The following is a 27,692-nucleotide window of genomic DNA, read 5'->3' on the forward strand; positions in this document are numbered from 1 at the left end:
GGTGGCGACCAATGACCGGAGCCACAGAAACAATCCATACGGCGACGGCGCGAGCTGTAGCAGTGGCAACAGATGAAGGAATTCCCGCCGGCGGTCCTTGTCATTATCGGCAAAGAAGTAGCAGCAGTGCACCGTCTCGCCAGCGCCAACAGTTTGCGGTGTAGGCTTTGGTGGTCCTTGTCGCCGGTGACTGATCGGAATAGCATGGTGGCGGTGCTGGTGGGGAGATATAAGGGTGGAGAGGGTGGCGGCTGGCACTTCCTTTAGGGTTAGGGTTTGAAGCGGGAGGGGTGACGGGTTATATACCCCGATCCCTCAAACTTACCTCCATAATGACAAGTTTATCCCCTCCCTTCCCTTTTTCTTTCAAAGTGAACCCATAAATTACCATTTGGACCCTGCCTCTTAAAACCTTTACAAATGAAGTCCAACTTTTACCAAGTAGCCCCTCTCTCAACATTTATTTTCAAATGAAGTCCAGAATTTACTATTTAGCTCCTTCTTCCATAATTCCTTTTCATAATAAGCCCATAATTTACTAAACGACCCTCAACCTCCAAAATTCTTTACAGACTAATTTGAAAATTACATTTTAACCCCCGACTTCTAAAATTGTGACAATTAGCTCTTCGAGACCATCCTTTTATATATAATTATTTATTTTAGGGCTATTATTCATTCATTAACTTGTTTATTTATTTAATAAATAAACAGGGTGTTACAGAACTCATGACAGACAACCAACTTTTGTACTCACATCCGACAAAAAAATAATGATGGTCGGGTGTGAAGAATGCACGACAGATCCGAGTCGGCCTTACATCTACAAACAAGGAACTAGGGCCATCCAACCTAGGCCACACGAGGGGTGGCGAGTCTCTACTCGTGTACATGAGGATTATCTAGAAATATACTAAAAAACAAACAAACAAATAAACAACTGTGCATTGGTTACCCGGGACCACAAAGTCACATCCATCCTAGTATGATATGCATGCATGCAATAAGTAGGATGCCAAAATCTCTTTTCTCTAAATAAGCATTTTAGCTTTATACCAACCAAATGCATTTCTGAAAAATATAATTGCATGAATACACAAATAATCCTCATACGGGCAACTAACAATCAAATATATGTTGGATAGTTTCAAAACACAAACCCAATAATAGGGATGTGTATTCCCGGAAGTTCTAAAATGGGAAGTCAAGAATATGTGAATTCTTACTATTGAAGAATAAGATAAAGCCCTTTAATCCAAAACTATAGCACCTGGTTCCTGGTATGTATTTTATTTAAGTATTTTGCATTTTTAGTCTGGGACTCGGCGAGTTGAAGGACCAACTCGTCGAGTAGAAACGGATTTGATTCGGGATTTAAATGACGGACTCGTCGAGTCGGCTTCAGACTCGACGAGTAGGCTCTGACTGGAAAAAACCCTAATCTAAGGGTTTGCACCGTATTTAAACATCTCATTCAGCCACCCTTCGTCCCTATTGCTTCCAGAAAACCCCCATAGCAAACCCTAGCCGTTTGTATAAAGAGCTAAGGCATTTGTGGTGCTTTTTGGTGATTTTGAACTCAAAGGAGAAGGAAAAGCCTAGAGGAATCAAGAGGAGACCAAGAGAGTTCAAGTTTGTGCACCATTTGCAGTTCACAGAAGGTATAAAGTCGATACATTGCTTGTTCTTTTGCTAGATCCCTTTTTGGGGAGATTTAGGGCTTTTATAAGCCATTCTTGGTAACCAACCATGATTGCAAGCATGGTTGGGGGTTGAGGCTTCGGATCTAGGTCCATGGAGGAATTACAAGGCAGAAAGGGGCTGCTTTTGCACCCATGGAAGCCCCCATGCAACCCAAGAGTCTCTTTTAGAGCCTTTTAGACTCAAAGTCCCATGCATGCACGTAAAGTTTGTAACTTTACGTGCTAGATCGAGTTTAGGGACCTAGATCTATCATTTGGACAAGAGTTGTACACCAGAAATCGAAGAAATAAGACTTGGACTGTATCGACTCGGCGAGTCGTTCTTGGGACTCGACGAGTCCGAGGTTAGACTCCCCTTTTCTGTTATGGGTCAAGGAGACCCAGTGGAGTGCTGGAAAGGTTTTAGAGGGTCCGGAGGAGTGACCCCAACGTATTGGGATAAGCCATAGTCCTGGAGTTCATAGGACTCGGCGAGTACATGAACAGACTCGGCGAGTCCAAGGCAATCTCCTAACTCTTGAGGATGAACTCGACGAGTTGTTCATACAACTCGGCAAGTCGGATGAAGGTTTATCTGGGGTTGTTCTAGAAGGAGAACTCGTCGAGTCGTTGCCAAACTCGACGAGTAGAGGCGTGAAGAAGGACAGATGAAAGGATAGGGACTCGACGAGTTGGCGGCCCAACTCGGCGAGTCGGGTCAACTGGAAGTTGACTTTGACTTTGTCTTGGACTTGGTCAGGGTAAAATGGTCATTTTACCCTGAGAATAGATATCAGACTCTGACTAAGTGTTTTGTGGGGATTATAGCCGGAGGATTTTCGGAGCAGCAGCAGACAGAGACTTTCCCCGCGTAGATTATCAGCAGCTTCGTTCAAGGTGAGTTACCTTTCAGTAGCGGTGGGTCTACGGCCACAATGTCGGCCCACCAGTAGGAGTTGTATGTTAGATGATTGTCTTTGTGATATTCATCTAGTTTTGCTACTACCTGATATGTTATATGCTGGCATGATATGTTATATGTGATAGTGGTAGTAGGGGGAGAATAGTCCCCAAGTTCGGTTGTTAGGACCGAAGGGTAGGTCGGACAACCCAGATATGTCTGACAATATGTTATGATATGTTTATATGTTGGCATGATATGTTATATGTGATAGTGGTAGTAGGAGGGGAATAGTCCCCAAGTTCGGTTGTTAGGACCGAAGGGTAGTTCGGACACCCCAGATATGTATGATAATATGTTCATGTTATGATATATGTGATAGTAGCAGTAGGGGTGGAATAGTCCCCGAGGTTCGGTTGTTAGGACCGATGGGTAGGTCAGCACCCCAGAATGGCTTGACACGGGTAGGTCAGCACCCCAGAATGGCTTGACATGGGTAGGTCGGCACCCCAGAATGGCCGTACCGGGTAGGTCCGGCACCCCAGAATTTCCCGACAGTATGTATGTTATATGATTGTATGGTATGTGGTACGATTGGGGGAACTCACTAAGCTTCGTGCTTACAGTTTTCAGTTTTGTTTCAGGTACCTCTTCAGCAAAGGGGAAGGAGCCGGCGCGGTAGCTGCACATCATACACACACTGGATTCCGCATTATGAGATTTCTTGGGATTGTACTCTGACATTGTTACTACTTTTACGATATGATTTTCAGACATGAGATTATGGTTTTTACGAAATGATATGACTTCATGATATTTTCTTATGAATGTTTTCTAAGTCGTTATATAAAAAAATCAAAATTTTTGGACTCGAAAAATGGGATGTTACAAAAACATTTCCAAAACATGCCCGTTATTTAATTAAGGGTGTCGCCAAATTATAAAATCAAGTATCAAGTAGAGGAAAACCAGAGAGGTACTTTGTATTATAACTTGTCAATGGTACATTAGAACATTAGAGAATATCACATTTCTCCTAAAATTCTAATACGATTTGAGTTGACCTGGTTGACTTTTATTGACTTTGTTTGACCAAAAATTGGCGTTTGTCACACATAGTTACTTTCATCTTACACATAGATATGAAATATTTAATATAAATTACATTCTATGTGTGTATATTATCTGTGTTCTTGATATCTATGCTGGATGAACAAAATATACATGTTTTATTTGATTTAAACTGTATATGTATTTTATACCTATGATTATGATGGGTAAAGATGGGTAGATGATATAGATGATGAGATAAATGATGAGAGACCTCAACGTTTAAACTGATCCAGTCATCTAGCGGAGTATAGATGACGATCACGTGCTATTCTAGACAGTCCAGTGGAACGCTAGCAGGCTCGTAGGCTATAGGTGTTTTTAAACTACGTGTTCACCAGGTGTACTTCATCCCCCTCATGGTTGCCTTTCTGACATATATTGCCGAGGAATCCCCTAAGCAGTGTTGTCCATCCCGATGATAATCCTTAGGCTAGGTCCCTTAAATTAGATGCTTTAGGAATAGAAACTGAGGATAACGAGAATGAGTAATCAGGTTGAATGATTTGATGAAATTAATGAACTTAATTATTGTGGGTTGAAAACCCTATGTGCTCACCAAACTCCCAAGCCTGACCCACTCAGTTTCTTGTATTACAGGTAGTGGCAAATAGGGGTGTAAATGAGCCGAGCCGAGCCCGAGCCTGACCAAGCTCGAGCTCGGCTCGTGAACAATTTAGTGGGCTCGCGAGCCTAATTGAGCCTAAACGAGCCTCTATGTATATTATATATATGTGTGTGTGTGTGTGTGTTTGTGTGTATGTATGTATGTATGTATGTGTGTGTATATATATATATATATATACACATATATATATATATATATATATATATATATATATATATATATATATATATATATATATATATATATATATATATATATATATAGGCTCGTTTAAGCTCGTTTAGGCTCGCGAGCCCATTGATTGAAGCTCGGCTCGAGCTCGTTTAATAAACGAGCCTCATATTTAGGCTCGAGCTCGGATCAGGCTCGTTTAATTCGATCTCGAGTCGAGCTTTTAACGAGTCGATCCCGAGTAGCTCACGAGTAGCTCGGCTCACTTACAACCCTAGTGGCAAAAGAGCACATGAGTGTTGATCTGATGAGAGATGTATGGATTATAGGTCATTAGAATAATAGATATTTGTAAGGTTTGTACTATTTCTGTTTATGCTTATGTAATGTATTGACAATGATATCCCAACGTTTTTAATATAATTAAAATACATTTCTTCGGAAATGCTTTGATAATATCATTATCATATTTTTTGGAACAAATTCCGCAATATTATTCTCCAAACAAAGATACTTCGATTATAAAAAATAAAGCATAAACAAATCGATCTTTTCTAGCCGTGAAATTAGGGATATCACAGCTACATGGGGCGTTGGAGGTACTACAACATCCCCAACTAAAGAAATTGTACCATGTTTTTTAATACCTAAGATAAGATAGCTACATAAAATATATATTGACAATGTTTGTACCTATGTATCAAAATTTATGGCTCCGCCACTGGTGATGAGTGAGGGCGAAAAATACATGCAATAACTTTTCCATTAAATAACAAATTAGATAATAAAAAAAAGTAAGCGTAAAATAGTTTTTATGTGTAAGGCAGTGATCAAAGACGCAACAAAAGCATATTCTAAGGATCTCTGAGTTAAAAATAGTTAAAGACCAAACGTACAGATTAACCCAAACCACAAGGACCATTCATGTAATTTACTCTTTTTATTATGTTATATATTTGTCATGGAGCCAAGCAGCAGCAGGAGATTTCGTGTTCCACGAGGCCTATAAGGCTATAGGCATTACCGATTACTTGCTTAATTGGCAAACAATACCTTTCTATATATTGCTATTATTGAAGCCACAATAATCTTTGGACTTCTACTCTGCTCAAGCTTATTATTCCACAGAAATCGTCTACCGCACTCAATCGGGTAATTTTAAGGGTTTAATGGTTTACGTTCATGCAATTCAATATTCGCTTACAGCTCTTCTTGAAGTGTTATTTTTTCTGCATTTTTTATTGAGTAGACCAGAGCTTAGATTGTTTTGGGGTTTCTTCAAGTAATCTACAATACAAATTCAAACCTTGATGGTTTCTTGAAGTATTGGTTTTTCTGCTTTAGTCACACTCATTCAATTAATTGATCGTTAGTTGATCAGTTTGACATGTGGCTTATCACTTTATTGGTTTCTGCATTCTTAATTCGCATAAGTATCATTTGATTTGTGTTTTAGTGATACCCGCTATAAAAAAGTTAGCATAATTTAATTTGCTGGTTCAAGAACTTTGTTTTTCGTTTACATCTCTGTGATCGAGTAATTGTATTCGTTCTTATTGTTTATTAATAATAGAAAAGCAAGTAACATTGTTATCTTATATTAGGGATTTATTTTAGATTAGACATGTACTGATGTACAAATCTATATTGTTATCTTCATGCTTCTTTTAATCCTTTTCTTTCATTATGTTTTTTTTAATAGTTTAGATCAGACATATAGGGATGTACAAATTCATATCTAATTGCTGATAAATTCATGAAACATTTTCTGCTTTATACCATAGTTTTGTTTTTTGTTTTATTTGACCACCTGGGTCATAACTCTTATGATGGTATGAAACTGATTATCTTGTATAATAATGGGCAGATAAAGTGATTTTTAATAGTAATGGGTAAGAGAAGGAGTACGACTAGAAACAAGAAGTATGATGCATCTAGCAGGAAGAGGGGTGGGATACCCCACTGGTCAGATCTTAACCATGATGTGGTTTATTCAGTTATGATGCGACTTGGAGTTGTTGAATTTGTTTCATTTAGCAGAGTTTGCAAGTCATGGAGGTCACTCGCACTCTCTAACAGGAAGAGGTTTATGGCGTGCAGACCACCCATGGCCATGCTTGTGGATAAGAGTAGCTGCTACCTTCAGGACTTTGAAGGAAACGAGTTCTTCCCCATTCGACTGATAGGACATGTATTGGAGTAACATGTGGTTACTTGATTTTATTCGGCCGTGACATCTGGCTTGTGAATATTATCACAGGGCATCAACTTCATTTCCCTGATGTCCCCTTTGATGTTGTTTTTGATCCTGAACAAATTCAACACATGAGGGCTATCCTTGTCTTTTCACCTTGGATAAATGGGTGGGTGTTTGTTATGTTAAAGAGATTCAAATATAAAATATGGTTTTCTATAGCAGGTAAAGGAGCATGGAATCATGTTTCATCCAGTCTCCCTCTCTATGATTAATGATTTACATCCTTTCAAGGGGAAGATATATATGCTAAGCACAGATGATTCACGAGCAGGGGCACATGTATGGGAAATGCGACTCAACCCTATGCTGCCTAAATTCACGTTTTTTCATACACATTTTATCAAGTCCATCTCTTTGGCTTTTGATTTTATTAGTTCGGATGAAAACCTTTATTTAATGGAATACTGGCCAATAGATCTTCACAAGCTTCGCAGACTAGACTTTCATCAACTGAATTGGGTGCCTTGTGAAAAGACAATGGAAGAATATTCATTGTTTCATAGCTTCTTGAAGCATGGTGATGTGGTTAAACCAAAGTCATGGCCCACCCCATCATCACCATACAGGAGATTTTTTGATACTGATACACCTGGAAAAGGTAGGTGTATTTCTTCAACATTGTGGTACTTCCCTCAAGATTGTTTGAATGTAACTCTCCTAGATGAGTGATATGGACTTGTTACCACTATTTTATTTTGTTTGTTTTTATCTTTTCATATGTTTGAACGTTTATCAATATCTGTTTTTTTTCTCAATCTATCGTGTAAACAATTAGGTTGGTATCCCCTCTTTGCTTCATATGGAACAGGTATCAGTTGTCTTCCTTTTATGTGATGAACGACATTTTGGTTTTAATTGAGAATGTTATTGAGAGAATAGTGGTGCCAACAGGGATGGTGATGGTGGATATGGTATTTTTGTAATTCCGGGTTATGGTTTTAGCTAATGACCCAAGATTATTTATTATGTGTATCGGTGTACGTTGTTCTTTTTCAGAGAATTATTTAACTTATACTTTCTAATTTTTGACACATCATGATTCGTTGTTAAAACATTAATAGCACAAAAAGATGGGATTTTCATGTGATGAGAATTTTTGGCACCACCACTAGGAATAAGAGGATTAGCAATGACATGTCATCGTTAATGAATCACTGCAATTGACTTGTAGCTAATACTCCAGGGTGCCATGTTTTGGCTTCGTCGCTATTGCTTGGTGTCACTAATACTCCTATGTCGCAGCTAATGAGTTGTCAGCGTAATCCAGTCCCCAGATTTGAAGATAACCATTAACATCTGCCTACAAATTAAGTATATAAATTAAAAAACAAACTAAAAAACAAATTAGTACTTAACAATTATGTCACAGATGCATTAAGTCTAACAATTTAGCAAACTATCAAATTCATAACAAATAAATTAAGTCCTTAACGATTGAACAAAGTACCAAATTACCAAATTTATAACAAATTTATATAGGTCCTTAACAAATTAACAAAGTACCAAACTACTTAATTCACAATAAAATGCATTTAGTTGATTTTGGTGTGACGGTGTCACATCCGTGAATTCGGGCTAAACATTTTTGTTGCTAATTAAAATGTTATTTAAATGGTTATTTGACATTAACTTAATTTAAGGGTATTAAATGTCAAATTATAAAGTTGAGGGGCTAAATATGGTATTTCTTAAAGTAATAGATGATAAACAAATTTGAGTTTGGGTAGGAAGTGTAACATCCGACGAGCGGTGTGTCTATGTGCGCGAAAACATAGGTGATGGTATGTGTGTGCGATGATAGTGTGACCGATGAGAGGTAGTTTTCCCAAACAAAAATTATGAAGATGATCAATCGAGGGCAAGAAAGTTTCGTAGAAAAAAAGGAGAAGACAGATGCAAGGCCCGAGAACAAAGCAAGTGTAGCATACAGATTGGAGGGTGATGACGATGCTCCAAATGTAGGCCCAACTCCAAACAACCTGGTATTGAAGCCACAACTAAACCACTAAAGTTGACAGCTCATACAAGATACAGTATTGTTCATAAGCCACATCTTGAATTAATATCTATAATAATTATAGAATTTATCCCTGATTAATATCTATACCATTTTGAGTTTAATCCCCTATGTTACAATCTTCAATGGGCTTCATACATTGGATCACTAAAACTAACGGGCTAACAAGCCAAACCCAATAAACAATAATACACAATACAAATACAAATATGCGCTAACAGCCCCTTATAGTCTAAACAGGAGATCTGGAATGGACATTTAGACTAGATCTAAAATCAAGAAACAAAGTAGAAGGTAGCCCTTGGGTGAAAATGCCAGCATATTGAGACGAAGACAGTACATGAAGAACACGAACCTGATCCAAGTCAACTTTATCTCACAAAGTAGATGTCAATCTCAATATTCTTGGTGCGTTGATGTTGGACCGGCTTAGACGACAAGTAAACTGCGCTGACATTATCATAGTAAACCAGAGTAGCAGTGAGTGGTGGGTAAATTAGCTCACAAAGAAGATTACGAAGCCAACTCGTCTTAGCAACTGCATTTGCAACACCACGATATTCTACTTCAGACGCTAGATCTAGAGATTGTGCCCTGTCGTTTGGAAAACCAAGATAGGAGATTTGGACCAAGAACCACAATAGTCGGAGGTCAAACGTCTAGTGGAAGGACAACCAGCCCAGTCAGCGTCAGCAACGAGACCTCGTGATGACGAAGCATACAACTGTAGACCATGATCCATAGTACCAAGGATATAGCGTAGAATACGCTTTAGAGCGGTGAAGTGAGTCTCTCGGGTCATGCATGAACATACAAACTTGTTGAACGGCGTAGGTAATGTCTGATCTTGTGAATGTTAAGTATTGCAGAGCTCCTGCAAGGCTACAATAAAGAGTCGGATCGGATACCGGAGTGCCAGATCCATCAAACTTGGCGGATGAAAGGAATCCTCATTCGATACATTTGAACATTGATCTTTCTATGAGCAAGTGTAAATCCTCATTAGATATAGATGATGAAAGGAATTGTTACTTCACAAACCTAAACATGTAGCGGTAGCTGCTGTACATGATTTTGTCTATGGTGATCGATATGTAAAAACTTAATTTGAAGATTCTTGTGCAGCCTAGGGTTCTACAGCTTTACATTGAACTATAATCTTTAGTTAAACTAGTTTAATGCAATACTACTTAAGAAGTGCTAATAAGGCTACCTCCTAAATCCTGTTGTTACTGCAAACATGATGCCATGCCTTACAATCAGTTTTACATTTACTAATTACTATGCTTTATTTTATCATGTCACATACAAAATAAGCTGAATAAGATGATTAACTTCTATTGCATGAGTGATCAGAGCTCGCATATGTTATTTGGGTATTCGTCTATTTGGTAAATTACCTTGAGATTTATCATTTATGTATGTTATCTTTAACTTGGAGTACTCATAATTTTTCAATCCTGTCTACAGCATGATGGTGAGGTGAGCATTGCAAAGGTGCTTTCAATCTCTGTCTTTACTGATTCTGTTTTCTTTTTTCTTTTTTTTTTTCTTTTTTTTTTCTCTTGCTTTTCCTTTCAACATGATGGTGAGGTGAAAATCGCCATAGCTTACTGAAATAGCAATCTACATTAACTTTTGTTAGATACAACATAATGGTTCTGATGATGGGTGGATGGAAGAGATGCGGATGTAATCTTTTCTGCACCAGGGACCAATTATGTGTTCTTTAGCTGCCATAGGGACCAAATAAGTAATGTTTTTCTGCATAGGGACCAATTTTGTGATGTTTTTCTACATAGGGACCATATTGTAAGGCCTATCCCCAACCATTTATAACCGGACATAACAAAACCAAATTAATAGTACAATGCTATAACTGCGTCTGGGTGAAGGCGTTTCGAAATGTCAAAAATCATTATTAAAATCTCCAAATTATGTCCAGACATGTTAAGTTGAAAGTTTTATAATTGAACACCAGAAGGATTAGTCATGAGATGTTAAAAATAAGATAATGAATATGATAACTGGATCCATGGGCGATCTATATTGTGTAAGATCTATCAACCTCTAACCAAGCCATCAAGATACATAAGTGCGTGGATTTTTCGAAGCATATTGTCCTTATGCCTTAAAAGAAGCAAAATTACCAATTCTATAATTGGATAGATTTCACAATCACACACACATACAGACACTACCACACATCCTTTGCTAATAATCTTCTTTTCATAGCATTAATGCTCTTTTACAACAAATTTCATATTCATTAGATTATTGCACTCTTTATTCTTGTTATCTAGTGATGGTTGTAAAATATGAGTGATTTTGGTTGTGTTAAACATTATGTTGTAACAGTAATATGGTTCAATTATGGTTGTTTAATGTTTATCACCATTGTGGGCGATTATATTTTTATTAATTTCGTTAAAAATGAAGAAACATTGTGTATAATTTTTTGCTCACATACATACCAATCATTATTCTGTCGACATGATTTTTGGTGAGATGAATTTTGTACTTTATTGTTGTTGTTATCACTTATCATATACGTATTACATATCACCCATTCCATTACTTTCATCGACGGGCCTCCCTTCACTTTCATAGACATGTCCAAAGAGCCCCTATGGTCTGGCTATGGCCATCACCATCAACGATTATAACAAATAATACAATATATGTTGGCATAAATGCGAACTTATTACTCTTGCAGTGTCTTGTTTTCTAGGAGACCCATAACTACCGATTGAGTCGATTAGTTAACAATTATTCCAGCTGTATGTTGGAAAAAAACTAGGTTTTCCCAATTTTGAAGACAAACTATGAATCTTATCCAATCACAAAACGGGTAAATAATAATATATTTGTGTTCTTTGTGTGATAACTTTGTTTTGGTAAATTGCACATAGACACCGGATGCATAAGAAAGTACCAAATTATGGTGATTTGAACGGTTGAATGACAAATAACTAAACAAAATTTTGGTTTTGTTTATGTAATTAAAACTGAATTATCAATAACTAAACACATTTTCGGTTTTATTTTTGTGTTAAGTTTTAATTTCATATAGTAATTAACCGCTGGTCATCATAGATTATGCGTTATGTATTTACAATATAAATAGGATATTCTTGTATATGGTAACAATGAAGTGAATATGAATTGAACTCTACTTATCTGCCTTCTACAGTTCTACTGCTGCATTTTCTAGTTGCAATCAAGTTAAAGTTCGGGATTTTCTACTTACTCTAAAAACTTGTTTTCTTGAATCTCCACTTCCATTCATGATCCCGTTATGTTGGGTTTGCTAAGTTTGGTCACCAACAATTCAAGGTCACACTTAACGCAACTAAAATCGTAATACATAATATCTAATCCTCAAAACTTTACGTATAGTTAACATCATCAAAAACCATAATAAAAATTGTTTTTCTCACATGTCACGCATCAAATATTATGTAAATTTGTATGCATAAATGGCATTAAACTCCCTTTCAAAATGGTAGTAGCAAATACGAAATTAGATACTTGTGATTTGATTACAAATTTGGCCTACATATGCCACGCTTTACAACAAGTTAAAAGTGCAAGTGGCTCTCAAATTATTCATCACCATTAAATGAATACAACCCTCCCTAGAAATATTCTTTCTTGTCCTAAAATCCTCACTTCAAAACAATCCTCCTTCCCAAATATTCTCCTACATGCCTTCTCCATTTTGTTATTATTCTTGCACGCAGTTTAATAAAAAAAAGTACTTGTTTTATGATCCGAAGATTCATCTACATGGAAGTACTTCTTTAGAAAGATTTAAGTAATCAAATTAAAAAGGTAGACTTTTAATCATCCATCTGTTAATTGATTCCAAGTATATCTTTTAAGAAATGGGTGTTTGTTAGGCATTGGATATATGACTTTGCATTGGCGGTTTTGGGGATTCAAAGTAGCCGTCAATTTCCTCCCGACTTAATAAATGATTATACGTGCTTCTTTCACTTTGGTTCTTCTCTACACAATCATGTGTCTTTCCTTTTATACATACATCACTTTGGTTCTTCCCTACACAATCATGTGTCTTTCCTTTCATACATACATACACATATACAATATATACATAGATAATGATTATTCTTGCTTCTCTCAAACATAAGACTAAAAAAACTATTTCAAAATTTCAAAAACAATTCTGATTAACAATTTCCGGATTCTAGCAAATAGTTCACTTTTTAAATGAAATTTATCAAAAAGTTAAAGAAATATAAAAATGATAATTAGATAATTCTAGCAAATAGTTCACTTTTTAAATGAAATTTATCAAAAAGTTAAAGAAATATAAAAATGATAATTAGATACGATATAAGATGTTTAAAATATGTATATTCATTGAATATAATGACAATGTGAAATAGGTTATATTATAGATGTCTAGCTTCGACATTTCACATTGACATTGTTGGGGTGCAAAGCCAATCCCATATCGGTAAAAAAAAATGCTACGGTCGTAGACAATGGAACCTCATTGTTCTTTTATGTTGAACATTGTTGGGCTAGTAGCGATACTAACAAATGGTATCAGTGCTACGGTCGTAGCCCAAATGATGTGGTCCACAGGTGGCGCACTCCCCAGTAATTCCTAGTCCAACGAAGCTGATCCTGAAACCTTGTATCGAAAGTCTTCTAGATGACCCAGGTCAAGTGAGCGTGTCCCGAGAGTATCTTGGTGGTATGAAAAAAGATTTGATCTGATGAATAGTCGTTGAAAGTGGACTAATGGCGGAACTTAGGTTTGAGGGAAGGATTGTTGGGGTGCAAATCCAATCCCATATTGGTAAAAAGAGAAACTATATGCTAGCATATAAGACAATGGGTAATCCTTTCTATCACCGATTGGTTTTAGAAAATGAAACCTCATTGTTCTTCTATGTTGAGCATGTTTGGGCTAGTAGCGTCCCTAACACTATCTTCACTGATATGGTAATCTTAAACGCATTGTATCATATCTATTTATCTTTTGTTATATTTTATAGGGTTTTTTTGACAGATTTTAGTAAAAAGGACAAATCGTTTCCTCGAAATTCTTAAATTGTTGATCGGGTTCCGAACTTATTCTTGAAATTTCAAACACCTATATATATATATATATATATATATATATATATATATATATATATATATATATATATATATAACTAGGTTCAAATGTGGATTGACATCTATTGTGTGGACATGTGGACAATGCTATTCTGCGAGAATGACAAAGAAAATATGTTGTTTGCTAATATGAATACGTTCAATCTTACGTAACTATTGTCATTATTACACATTTTCACTAATTAAAGCGTCTATAAGGTTATTATAAACTTTTTTTTATATTATTCTCATTCTGTCAGAATGTTGTCAGCATATTTATTGAGTCGTATTCTGTAAGAATGAAAATGAGTAAAAAACGATGCGTGAGAACAAAAATGAATAACAATTACTGAGAATTCATGAAAATGACGATAGTTGTGTAAGGTTGAATGTATTTACATTAGCAAATAACTTATTCTCTTAGTAATTCTAATAGAATAACATTATCCACACGTTCACACAATAGTTGTCTATCCACATTATAACCTAACCCTATATATATATATATATATATATATATATATATATATATATATATATATATATATATATAACTTTGAAAGTTAGTCTGAAATTGATTTAAGAACAATAACCGAAATCACATTTCGAAAGATTAACTTGAACCAGTTCACTAATATCATAAATCTAAAACTAAACCTAAAAAAATGGTTAACCGAATTTCGGTTAACCTTTTTTTTCGGTTTGGTTATCTGGTTAACTGCTTACAAATTAAAAAGCATGTTTAAAAACTTGGTTAATCTCTTTTTTCGGTTCGGTTATCTGGTTAACTGTTTACAAATTAATAAACATGTTTAAAAATTTACATTCTATTTTTGTTAGGGTTTTTTTCTTACGTTGAATATGAATGATAAATTGGCAAAAGTAGCTGTTAGTTGGAAGTGGGTAGCGGTTACCTGGTAGCGGGTAGCTGGTAGCGGAAAGCTGTAGCTTTTATTTGTTATATGAGTGTTTGACAAAAGTAGCTGGTAGCTTTTGAAATATATAAAATTATATAAAAGGACAATTGATTAAAAATAAATAAATATATAAATATATTTTTAAGGGTAATTATGGAAATTGATTTCAAAAGCTCAGTAGCATTTTGTTAAACACTACATGAAGTAGCTTTTAGATTTGGAGCGTTTTGTTTAAACTAAAAGCTAAACGCTCGTACTGTCAAACGAAACTTTTTTTTAAACTAGAGCGTTTTGTCAAAAGTTAAAAGCTAGAAGCTCTCAAACGCTTCCAAAAGCTCAGTGTCAAACACGCCCTAAAAATGAAAAGTTGCCATAAAAATATTATGATAAATACCCCAGAACCATTAACCAAAAAAATCGGATGAATATGATAAACACAATTAATTAGTGGTAGTTAATAGAAACGTTAGTTGATAATTGAAATACATTGCTCATTAAAAATACTTAAGAATAATAATTATTAAATAACATCAACAATTTATAATAAATTAATAAGAATCTTCCCTAATAAATGAAAATAATTTTGTCACTTTTCATCCACTTATATATTATGACACATGTCATTTTATGGTAAGTTTAAATTAAATTATATTCATGTGTCATTTTGTAGTTTTTTCCATTTTATTAAATTTCACATAATATTTAAATGTAATAATAAATGTATATCCAACTCATTAATGCAATTTTCCTTATAAATTCTAAAATTTTTAATTAATTCCAATTATTTTAGTTGTTTATTTATTTAAATTACTAGTTTAAATTTAAAAGATAAATAAGCACTTCAATTTTAGTAATTAAATATTTTACTTTTTTCTTATAAATTTAAATTTTATAAATTGTTACATTTTCATGTTTGTTTATTTTTTTAAAAAAACTCATTAAATACATGAGTATCACAACTAGTATAATAATAATTTTGAATGCTAAACTTACGTAGCCTTGTAAAAAATAAAGATTCAAATTTCATTTTCTGGGTTAACTGTCCGTAGCGCAAAAAAAAATGAACCGTAACCAAACCGAAAAAGCGAAAACTTTACAGGTTTGGTTAACCAAACCGAAAAATATCGAAAATACTGGTTAGGTTAACCTGATAATCGATAATCGGTACGGTTCATTGGTTTTTCGGTTTGGTATATTTTAAACACCCCTACAAAAAAAAAAAAAACTTGATAATTCCTATTAAATGCTTCGTTCATTAATTTTTTTGTTAATATTCCTATAATCTAACTATCTAAGGAACTTCTCTCGTTATTTTTTAGAATATTGTCATTATCGTTTGTTAGGAAAAATACTGTCAATCAAAACCATCCATGAACAGAAAATGGAAAAATATTAGTGGTTCTGTCTGCTAATATTTTTACAGAAACCCTCATGAAGTATGTCTATTAATCTCTATTATTAATAAAAGACTCCTACATCAGCCACGTATCTTCTTTTAAGCACTGTCTTCTGCCACGTGTAGCTTTTCTACACCCTCGCTTTTGTGTTTTCCCGCTCAAGCATGTCCTTTAGAATCGGCTTCTTTATTTGTATTTACTATCAATCCCATAAAATTAGCAATCAAGATGAACTTAATCACTAAAATCACGCCAAATTACTAGAGATACGTGTATATGAGTCAACTTCTTCACCTGATTGTAGATTCAATGTTTGAAAACCCTAAAAACGATACCCACTATCTTCATGAAATCTTCCTATGATTGTCGTGTCTCTCTTATCTATCGAAGCTTCTCTGTCTTGCACACCGTATCTTCTTGCTTCTCTCCGAAAACTAAAAAACCCTAGACGCTGGTTTTTGCTTCATTATCTTACAATTGGTATGTAGTTTTTTGTGCCTTTTTATGTTGGTATCTTTATTCTCGAAACATTGGTTGAATGGGTTAAGCATTTTTATTTGCTGATAAAGTGAGACTATTTTGTTTATTGTACTGTTTTTATGGCTGGAATTGCAAAGAGCATAACAGGTTTGAAGCTTCTGCCATTTTTATTAATTTATTATATTTTGATTTTGTATATTTCAGCTCTAATAGTTACGGTTTGTTCTTTATACTCCATTTTTTTATTCTTTGGCTATGGAAGTCTTCCGACAGACATGGAATTATACTGTTCATTGAAGCCATTGGAATTGAGAGATTATTATGGGCTTATTCATATCCACTTGGATGTGGTTGCAGAGAGGAAAGATAAGTTGATCTATCCCTAAATGATTATATTAAGAATTTGGAGGATAAACTTAGAAGTCAAATTACATGATTTTATGAAACTTTGACTGTTTGAGTCAAATTAACTTACTTTCAATTTGAAAACTATTTATGTATTTCGTTTTCAATTTGTGTCAAGTGAGTGTCCAGAGGGTAAATGCAATTGGTTGTAACACACTAAATTATTGGATTTTGGTTTTAATTTTCTTAATTTTACTTTTTTTACCGGTGTTATTTTAATTTGTGTAATGCGCATATTCTTGGACAAAAAAATAAAACCAAAGAGAAGAATCATATAGTGAATATTTTAGACTGGCACGAGCAAAAAGGTCTAATTCATTACTCAAGAAAAAAACTTAAACATAATACCACAACATCATCATATCCAAATTATAGTTTAGTGTAATATCCCAATTTTCTAGACCAAAAATTTCGTTTTGATTAAGTAGTTTATTAAAACCATTTACTGAAAAGCAACATCAATATCATATCAACTCATAACCCATACGTCAAATGTCATAAAAACATGTCATGGAATAATAATAATATCAGAGTACAATCCCGAGGACATCATAGTGCGGAAATCGAGTGTGTGTGTGATGCGCTGCTACCGTGCCGGCTCCTTCCCCTTCGATTAAGAGGTACCTGAAAACAAAACTGTAAACTGTAAGCACGAAGCTTAGTGAGTTCCCCCATCATACCACTAACCCTTTTGTGAAACCGTGAGACCAAATATAAAAATAATTTTAAAATGCAAAATAAAAGGAAAAATCCAAAAATTCTTTTTTTAGTTATTATTTTCGGAACTTTAATTACCTAAAAAAAATTAAAAAAAAATTAACGTTTTTTTTTAATACGTGAAATATTCTAATAGAATATTACACTGTAAATATTCTAATGTGATTTTTAGAATGTTAGAATATTGTATTAAATTTGTCAGATATGTAGAAATATTCTAATATTCTACTAGAATATGTAAAAAAAATGTATTTTTATTTATTTATTTTTTATTTTTTTGGTATTTTTTTTTATTTTTTATTTTGGAAAATATAAATTCCGAAAATAATATTTGAAAAAAAATTCGAAAATTTTCAATTATTTTGCATTTTAAAAATGTTTTTTTTATCTACTAAATGAGTGGCTGAGATTGCGTCTCACGGTCTCACAAAATTAGGTCGTCTCACATGAACCTAACCCTATATATATATATATATATATATATATATATATATATATATATATATATATATATATATATATATGGAAAAGTTCAATAGAGAACCATAATTATTGGTTCTTCAAGGAAACAAATCTTTTTTTCAATTTCTCGAGCTTATTCTTTATCGAAAAAAAAATATAAAAATATTTAAATTCATATATTAACATTGTGAATGTGAAAAATATTTTTCGGATTCACCGTGTGAATCCGGATTTACATTGTGAATTTGACGTAAAAAAAATCGAATTTGATATCATTGGAAAAATGATAAAAAGTTATGAATTTCTGTATTTTTAGTTTTTTTTTTATAAAAAATAAGTTCTAAAAATTGAAAAAAAAAATTGGTTCCTTGGTTAATTATGGTTTTGTATTGATCCTCACCATATATATATATATATATATATATATATATATATATATATATATATATATATATATCGAACTTTAAATTTTACAGAAACCCTCATGAAGTATGTATATCTTATGTAGTCTTATAAACCTTATCTACGATTCGGTTAAGCCCTGCTACGTTCATGGCGATTTTAGTCGTTTCTTTGACTAAAATGGTAATTTTGTGAAATTTGCTTTTTCTTTTCTTGAGTAACTATAAATACGCCAGCCGTGTTAGGCTTGTGATTCTCGTACTCCCCGGACATGGAGTCCACAATAAAATTTTCCATAGCAGTCGACTCCGACCACAGAGCCACCGAATTCCGGCCATTTTCTATCTCCTCCCCCCACATGCGAGCTTTCCACCTCGCCTGGCTCTCTCTCTTCTCTTGTTTCTTCTCCACTTTCGCCATCCCTCCCCTCCTCCCCATCATCCGTGAAGACCTCCATCTCTCCCCTTCCGATGTCGGCACCGCTGGAATAGCCGCCTTCGCCGGCTCCATCATCTCCCGTCTCGCCATGGGCCCCGCCTGCGACCTCTTCGGCCCACGTCTCGCCTCCGCCACTCTCTCCCTCGTCACCGCCCCCATCCTCCTCTCCGCGGCTTTCATCTCCTCTCCATTATCCTTCATCTTACTTCGTTTCTTCGTTGGCTTCTCACTCGCCAACTTCGTAGCTAACCAGTTCTGGATGAGCTCCATGTTTTCCGGGTGCACGGTTGGAGTAGCCAACGGTGTAGCTGCCGGGTGGGCCAATGTCGGGTCGGGTCTCACCCAGTTACTCATGCCGATTATCTTTTCTATATTAAACACAAACTTCAATTTCACACAGTCTGCTAGCTGGCGTTTTGCTTTTGTGGTGCCTGCCGTGTTTCAAGCAACAATGGCGCTTCTCGTCTTGGCTTATGGTTATGACCTGCCGGACGGAAAGTACAAAAAGTTTAAAAAAGAGGAGAAAGACTCGTTCGGTTTGTTTTTGAATGGGATTACGAATTACAGGGGATGGGTTTTAGGATTAACTTATGGTTTTTGCTTTGGAGTGGAACTGACAATGGATAACATAATTGCAGAGTATTTCTACGATAGATTCGGGGTGAACATGGAGACGGCGGGGGTGATAGCGGCTAGCTTTGGGTTTGCGAATTGGGTATCTCGGCCGACGGGAGGGGTGGTTTCCGATGAGTTAGGGAGGAGGTTTGGGATGAAAGGGAGGTTGTGGGGGTTGTGGGTGGTGCAGACGGTGGCTGGGTTGCTTTGTTTATGGCTGGGTCGAGCTAATTCGTTGTGGGGTTCGATTGTGGTGATGTGTGGGTTCTCGTTTTTTGTCCAAGCTGCGTCAGGACTTACGTTTGGAGTAGTACCATTTGTTTCCAAAAGGTATAAATATCTTTTCATTTCTTTATTATTTAGAAAACCAGGAATGTGGCTCTCTAATTGCCAAGAAAGGTTGGATTTTTAGTTTACACGTGTCTGTTTTTGTTGGTGCAGATCAATGGGGGTGATATCCGGAATGACGGGAAGCGGAGGTACGGTGGGGGCGGTGGTAACACAACTGCTACTGTTTTCCGGTGACACCAAATTTTCGACACAAACTGGGATTTCCTTGATGGGTGTTATGATGATTGTGTCTACTCTGTCGCTGACCACCATCTACTTCCGCGATGGGGGTGGCATGTTCTGTGGCTCTTCCGACTGCGACTACCAACCGCTTGCCGGGGAGGTCAGACCAAACCTGAACGAATTGGGATGATATGATGATATACATGAGATAAAAGTTAAAAACCAAGGACCAAGGATATGTTTTTTTAAGGAAAAAGATTGATTGGTGTTATTAATTAGATGATGATGGGGTTAAAGAAAACGGGTAGATAGGATTATTTTGTAAGAATTTATGGATGGAATATGAATTTGTTTGGATTGGTCGGTTCTATACGTTGAATTTGACAATTTACTGGGTGGAAATTGAGGACAAATATGAAAAAGGATAAAAATTCCGTTGCCGGGACTTGAACCCGGGTCTCTCGGGTGAGAGCCGAGTATCCTAACCAACTAGACTACAACGGATTGTTGGTTATTTTATGATACATAAAGCCGTAATCTGTATATAGCTGCAGTCTAAAGTTAAAATAGATACCAGCATTTTTTTTTTTTCCAAACCACTAATCTAATCCTAAACTATATGAATGTTTTAAACGAGGCTTGAATTTTTAACTCTTTAAAATGAGGAAAATCTTTTGTGACTTCTAATACCGCTGTAAGTCCTTTATTTTTGAACTTACTTCTCTATTGTTTATATCATTATGACATATTAACATCAATGATGTGATCACAATAAAAGACAAAGTAATATCATTTTAGTCTCCTTACTTTATGGTTTCTCTTTATCTGTTGTGTATTTATGGTTTCTCTTTGCTTTATTTGTTAGTCTATCTCTCTGTACGTTACATAAACAATATGCTCCCTTACGAAACGTTATCTGCTCTTTTGGAATGATCGTTAACCTGATCACCAAAAGTAATCATATGTACCAACATATTCTTGAATGATTCTGATGAATGACCCTCCCTATTCTTAAACAGTAGGTAAAGAAATAATATGTATTGCTTTCATAAAACTCAACGGTGGATTTTTTGGTAATTCGTTATTGATCTTGTTTCATAGAAACAGTTTATTAAAAATTTATTTAAAAAGCATTAGAAACACGATTGATAATCAATATTTCATCAAGTAAAGTCCAATCAAATATTAGATTCCCATTCAAACCAACTTATCAAGTATCAATTAATATCGTCAAACTCAAGAAAAAAAAAAGGTCAACTAAACTAAGGACACATGAACATCAGAGTCGTTAAAGTAGTGCCAATTAATATCTGCAACTGGAGAGTGTGAACCTTAATTGTCGTTACAAAATTCATATCCAATTACTACTTACTAGTCGATCCTGAAACAAAGAAATATGAATACCCTCAAGTCCATCTAGTACAAACAAAGTAGGACCCTCAAAAGCTTCAAGTAGAAAACAAATTCAAAAAGAAATAATAAAAAATGTCCCAGTTTCAACAACAAAAAGAATAGCCGGACCTCTGAAAATCCATGTGGCTTCCACCCAAGATTATGGTGCTCCGGCATAGGAAACAGGGGGTATTCAACTGAAAAAAGGTCAAAAAGGGCAACAACAATATAAACAACCATACATAATAGTCATAATACATACACATTCTCAATATCATGTATTCAAATTTACTTTAAAGGAATCATAATAATAATAATAATCATAAGTGTTTTGAGTTTTAACAGACAGACGTGGAGACAATTAATCAGAATTGGATCAATTGGTTATATATATATATATATATATATATATATATATATATATATATATATATATATATATATATATATATATATATTTAAGATAGACTTGACGTACCATTTAGCTGGCTGTACAACTCTGACTATTATCATGCCCTTAAACTCAGAACAAAAGCTTTACTCTTTATTTTTACTTTCATCTGATTCTTTATCAATCTCCATTTTTTCAACCTTTTCAGATTCCACATCTCCAGGTTTTTCAGCATCTGAATTTCCTTTGGAAGTGGATAAAGGACTTTGGTTGCTACTGCTAGTTTTCATCCATGAAAATTGCAAGTTATGACCATTCCAGCTTTTACCACTCAAATACGCCTTCTCAGCTGCATGTCGTGTCGTGAAATATACACGAGCTCTTCCATTATCATTATTTCCACCATCACTATCATCCAACTCCACCTTCGACAAATCACCAAATTGAGAAAAATGTTCCTTCAAAACTGCAACCTAAACAAACAAACCAAACCATTAACAAAATGTCTTTCGTTTATTAACCTTCCATTTTATATTATATAAAAACTTACATTGGCAAGATCATTTGGTAGAGTTGAAACAATCTTAAAAGCAGTGGGACGATTGTCCAGTTTGAACCGATTCGTGACAATCGATGGATTAATCGGCATCAATGGTCGTAATGATGGTTTCAAAACTGGTGTTTCTTGCATTGCAATTGCATTGGTTGATTTACAACTTTGTTGAACACCAGACTCCATAGATTTGCTACCATTATCGATTACTTTTTCAGGATCAATGGAACTTGAAGTTGCAGCTTTTTCAGAATTATCAGCTACACTTCCAAGTTTCTGTCTTTTCGCCACCTGTTCACCTTCCGTCTCCCCTTTTACACCTGTAGCCTGAAAACAACAAAATAACCATGTTACTATTTAGATTATATATATACATCGCTTCATAAGATAATGCATATTGCATAACAAGATAAAATAAGTGTTTACTTGTTTTGCAAGTTTGTCTAACTTGCGCCTAAAGTCGTTCCTTTTCCGATCTAGCATTTCTTGCTTTTTGCGAAGCTCTTCTTTCAAAACCTCTAAATTCTCCAGTTTCTTTTGTGAAGGTGGAGGGACTTTTGGGGTGTTGATGATCACGGGCTTTGGGAGATCAGAAGAAGGAGCAGATGTCCCATTATGTGATGTTGATGAAACTGGTGGGCCACGTGGAGGTATTGGAACATTATTACTATTATTATACCCATTAATAGGAACATTATCACGATTAGCCCAAAATAACCTAATGAACCTATTACCCATCACAGCATCAGGTGCTGTTAAAGCAGCTTCTGCTTCTTCTCCTTTGGAAAACTGGACAAAAGCACGATCCGTGTTTATAGGAATGTGGATATCGATAACTTCCCCAAATTTATGAAAATGTGAAAATAGGGATTCCTTTTTGTTTTGTTGGAGGGGTATACCACTCACAAATACTGTTCGTTGTGCTTTCTGTGTAGGCTTTCTGACACTTTTCCCATTTATGTCATTTCGTTTATGGAGGTGAACAACTTGACCACTATTTGATGGGTCCTGTTTTTCAATTGTCTCAAAATTTGAAGGGATTGGTTTTGAGATTATATTCTCTTTGGTTTCTTTGTTTTTTGTATTTGTAATCTTGGATACCATATGTTCATCAGACCCAGATGGGCCAGGATCCAATAAAGGCCTGTTTTCCTTCACATTGGATTGATTTATTGATTGTAATGCAGGTGATGTTTGAGAATCGTTACCCCATAGAGGCTGATCTGGATCATAAAAATCAGCTCCAACACTTGGAGAAGGATCAATTAATGCATCATTTAACTCATGTGCATTAGCATTGCCACTAACTCCACTTTTCCTAGTCTTGCCACGTGAAGCTTTGAATGAGGTTGTTGGGGCACCTGGGGCAGGCAAAGCTCCTGCCCCAGATACTGCTCCGGTCAGATTTGCATTTTGAAGCGATACAGGGAGATTAAACTGTGAAAGGCTCTGCAAGTTGTAAAATAACAGGAGTTTCAGATAAATGTAAAGACAATAATAGTATGCTATCAGATGAGTTTGAATAAAGAACACATCATAGTATCATACATTCATACCTGAACGTCTTCAACAACAATACGATTAACCCCATGTTCCATTGGGCACATATCACCTCTTAGGCAAAAACCCTGTTCTTCAAAGTCTCTACACCGCTGACGTGGCAGTCCCATTCCCATGTTCATGGAGGGATTAATGGCTCTATATGTTCCTTGTAAACCAAGGGTATGTAGTGTATCAATACCACCATTTGGTATACCTGGAACCAAACCAAATGCACTCCAAGATGGACCATATGCATTTGAAACACTTGGTAAACCCCTTCCACCAAACATACCAGGGGGTACAGATCCTTGTTGAGCTATTCTAGAAGCAATATCAACAGAGTTGAATCTTGGATCATGTTGATTCCAGTTTCCTCTACCCCTCATTGGACCAGGATCCCTAATTCTCTGGTTCAAATCCAAAGGTCCTTGTCGTCTTTTGTCCATAGGGTTGAAATTGTAATTTTTCCATGTGTCATTGGAATGGGAACCTTGTTCCCTGTAAATATGCCCATTTTCAAAAGGTTTGTTTCCTCTTCTGTATGGCTTATTAGTAAATACTTGTTCCATGGAATCTCTTTCCAGTGACTGAGACCTTGCATCATCTCTTCTACGATGCTTATGGTTGCGATCATCATCATCATCATCACTGATTTCTTTCTCATTAGGATTGCTTTCGGATACAGAAGGTGAGCGACCTGGTTCATGGACTGGAACTTTAAGCTCCATTGAGTGCTTCTGATTGGTTATTTTATGGTTGAGAAGATGTAACAGTTACTAGTGGAACCAATGAACCCACTGGATCAACCTGAAATATTCTCAGAAAGGATGTCTCCTGTAAGTAACATTAAAACCTTTACCTTTATGTTTTACTTTAATTGATATGCTCAGAAAAGATAAAATTCAAAATAACAATGTTATTTGCTTCTTCTGAAAGACTGCATCAGTCATCAGATGCTGTTATTCAGAATTGAGACTAGCAAAAGTTCTCCAAATCCCTAGAAGATTCTATTGTTAGCTTTAGCAGCAATTATTAGTTTATTACCCATCAATGATGGCTGAATCATACATTCAGAATACAAAAAATGGTTATTAAATGCTTAGAGGGAGGATGATAGATAGAACAACACTCTTAATGGAAAAATGAACATGAACCGAATATGAGAACTTTCAGTTTCTTCTTCACTGTCCACAAGTTTATTTCCCCAACGTTAAACATGAAATTGGAAACTGCAGACTGGTTCTCGAGGAAATTGACCCCCAACTGCTGTGCCGCAAAACTCTATAGACATCATCTATCTAAAATATAACTCTTAGCACAATCTACATTCAATTTTTGCAGTCTAGGAGATGCTGAGTGATCCTATACAGACAATACAAAATGAACTACATAGTATCTTATGCAGCAATTTCATCAATAGGATCAAATCAATAGATCGCATAGAGTTCCAAATCAATCCACAATCATAAATGATATGCCCTAACAATTGTACAAATACAACAAAATTTTATAAGAACATAAGAAACTAACCTCAGCTAACGATTTCCCTTATTAGGGTTACGATTATTTGTGTGCCAATAATATATTATAGCGTCCCGAGCTTCGGTTCGTCTAATTAATGGCGGAGCTTACGTTTTACTTGTGTACGTATACGTGATTGTCTGTGTATATCATCTTCTCCCTCCCCCCTCTCTCTCTGTAAATTCTGTAGTTTCTCTCTCCAGGACGCAGGAAAGGTTTTACAGATAGGAAAAGAAGAAAAGGCTATGGTAAAAATTTAACAACTCAAACCCTCGTACTTTGCAATATGAACGCTGTTGATTTAGAATTTGGCAAATTTAATATTTCGACCCTCCTACTTTGTAATATGAATGTTGGTTGCAAATTTTCACCGTAGATTGGACTCCTAAGGTTGCGTCTAGTTACAGAAACACAATTTTTATTTTTCGTTTTCCATTTTCTGTTTTCGGTTTTCATTTTTCGTTTTCAGTTTTCATTGGAAACTTTAGAAAACGTGTTTACTTAAAACTTATTCTTTTTTTCTTTTTCGGTTTTAGAAAATTAGAAAACATGTTTAAATGGTGGTGGGGCGGTAATAGTTGCGGTGGTGGTGATGGCGGAAGTGGTGGTTGTGGTGGTGGTGATGGCGGCGATGACGGTGATGGGGTAGTTGTGGTGGTGATCTTAGGTCGGTGATTGCAGAAGTGGTGGTAGGTATGTGGGAGGGTGTGTTTGTGGGGTGGGGCTTATGAGTGGGTGGTGTGCATGGATAGTGTAACGTCCCATTTTCACAAACAAATTTTTCATTTTTAATTAAAGCAAAACACCATTTTCATAAAACTCAAGTTAAGAAAACTCATTTGTTCGAAATACAATTATATGAAAACTGGAATAATATAAGTTAAATGTGAAACTCCAATGTTTATGATAAATGTGTATAGCCACGCCTTTGCCTTCCTACAATCATCGGAAGTACTTGAAAAAACATTAAATCTACAACTGCAAGCCAAAGCTTAATGATTTCCCCCAAAATATCACACACCACAATATACATATAAGCATAAATGTATCGACCTTCAGTCCATAACTGGTCTACCCCTCACACATGCACACATCAGCCTTCAGTCCATGACTGACCTGCCTCTCACATATATACCATAAACCGGTACCCCTTGGCCTTCAGCATCACATGGCCCGCCTGAGTATCTTGGCATACCGCGCACAACAGGACTGCCTCAACTCCTCCCACTCACACAAAACAACATATAAGCAAACAAATACACAATCACATAATACAAGCAACTAGCCAAACTAGTCTACCAGCCTAGCATGTCCACTTTGCACAAGGAAACACTATTATATTCTATATTGTAAGAATGGATCTCCAAATAAATGCATAGTTTTATTGTAACACCCTGTTCCGAATCCTTTCCCAATGCGGGGTCGTGACCCGAAGACTGATTATCATAAGGCTTAGGGCCTTTGTGAAATGGAGATTTAGACCCATTTGGGGGTGGATAAGGTAGGATAGATGATATGGGAATTCAATTTGTGTTTTGGATCCCAAGGGTATAACCGTAAAGTGGCAGTCAGGCTTTTTATGAATTTTGGATTTTTGTTCGAAAAGTTTTAAGGCAAGGATGAGTTGATAGAAGTGTAGAGCTTCTCGTTACCTTTTCGTGGATATAAGGATCTTCGGAAACGAACTTATAATGAAGAAGATATGGCCTTCAGAAGTTTGGTGAATTTAGGGCTAACCGAGTACGTGGGGCGTACACAAGTGTATCATGGCGTACTAGTGTAAAGGTGAGTAGGTGGGGCGTACATTGGTGTACGATGGGCGTACTAAGGAAATGATTGTAGAACCTTAAAGGAGTACGATGGGCGTACCAGAAGTACGTTGGGCGTACTCCAGTCAGTCTCAAACCCTAATTTAGGGTCTTGGACCCTATTTAAGCACCTTAACTCACCACCAAACCCTATTATATTCAACCTCCATCCTCTTAAACCCAAAAATGAAGCCCCTAGCCTCCGTTGTTGTTGTTCTTGAGTTCTTGGTGGTATTTCAT

At 35.7% G+C, this 27,692-nt stretch overlaps 2 protein-coding genes, 1 long non-coding RNA gene and 1 other non-coding gene across 5 annotated transcripts; 2 read left to right on the top strand and 2 right to left on the bottom strand.

Moving 5' to 3' along the window:
- The first annotated feature begins 5,506 nt into the window (after positions 1 to 5,506).
- On the top strand, positions 5,507 to 7,667 carry LOC145156882 (uncharacterized). The gene is made up of 3 exons (XR_013736959.1): positions 5,507 to 5,644; positions 6,360 to 6,457; positions 6,533 to 7,667. It is a non-coding gene; the product is annotated as an uncharacterized LOC145156882 (long non-coding RNA).
- Positions 7,668 to 18,899: 11,232 nt separating this feature from the next.
- Positions 18,900 to 20,625, top strand: NRT2.7 (high affinity nitrate transporter 2.7). The gene is made up of 2 exons (XM_079079810.1): positions 18,900 to 20,062; positions 20,174 to 20,625. The coding sequence occupies exons 1-2, from the start codon at positions 18,951 to 18,953 to the stop codon at positions 20,433 to 20,435; spliced, it is 1,374 nt and encodes a 457-aa protein (XP_078935936.1). The 5' UTR covers positions 18,900 to 18,950; the 3' UTR covers positions 20,436 to 20,625.
- A 51-nt stretch (positions 20,626 to 20,676) lies between these two features.
- On the bottom strand, positions 20,677 to 20,749 carry TRNAE-CUC (transfer RNA glutamic acid (anticodon CUC)). Its single transcript has one exon. It is a non-coding gene; the product is annotated as a tRNA-Glu (tRNA).
- Positions 20,750 to 21,530: 781 nt separating this feature from the next.
- LOC145160560 (zinc finger CCCH domain-containing protein 41-like) lies at positions 21,531 to 25,877 on the bottom strand. 2 transcript variants are annotated; one of them, XM_079079808.1, is made up of 6 exons: positions 25,654 to 25,877; positions 24,138 to 24,930; positions 23,008 to 24,030; positions 22,579 to 22,908; positions 22,116 to 22,501; positions 21,531 to 21,834 (listed from the first exon to the last, which is right to left on the bottom strand). In XM_079079808.1, exons 2-5 carry the CDS (start codon positions 24,849 to 24,851, stop codon positions 22,175 to 22,177), a joined length of 2,394 nt encoding a protein of 797 aa, XP_078935934.1. In that variant the 5' UTR covers positions 24,852 to 24,930; positions 25,654 to 25,877; the 3' UTR covers positions 21,531 to 21,834; positions 22,116 to 22,174. The 2 variants fall into 2 exon arrangements, with proteins under 2 accessions (XP_078935934.1, XP_078935935.1); XM_079079809.1 differs by having other exon boundaries at positions 24,138 to 24,957.
- Positions 25,878 to 27,692: the final 1,815 nt, after the last annotated feature.

The sequence above is a fragment of the Lactuca virosa genome, chromosome 2 (assembly GCF_052849685.1).
Source record: "Lactuca virosa cultivar CGN04683 chromosome 2, Lactuca_virosa_CGN04683_v6, whole genome shotgun sequence".
NCBI lineage: Eukaryota > Viridiplantae > Streptophyta > Magnoliopsida > Asterales > Asteraceae > Lactuca > Lactuca virosa.

What these genes read in the sequence shown, in the direction of transcription:
- LOC145160560 (XM_079079808.1), bottom strand. Translation starts at nt 24,851, where the DNA reads ATGGAGCTTAAAGTTCCAGTCCATGAACCAGGTCGCTCACCTTCTGTA. An exon ending in TTGTTGTTGAAGACGTTCAG is followed by an intron (nt 24,031 to 24,137) that starts GTATGAATGTAT and finishes TACAACTTGCAG; the next exon opens with AGCCTTTCACAGTTTAATCT. An exon ending in TAGACAAACTTGCAAAACAA is followed by an intron (nt 22,909 to 23,007) that starts GTAAACACTTAT and finishes TGTTGTTTTCAG; the next exon opens with GCTACAGGTGTAAAAGGGGA.
- NRT2.7 (XM_079079810.1), top strand. Translation starts at nt 18,951, where the DNA reads ATGGAGTCCACAATAAAATTTTCCATAGCAGTCGACTCCGACCACAGA. An exon ending in GTACCATTTGTTTCCAAAAG is followed by an intron (nt 20,063 to 20,173) that starts GTATAAATATCT and finishes TTGTTGGTGCAG; the next exon opens with ATCAATGGGGGTGATATCCG.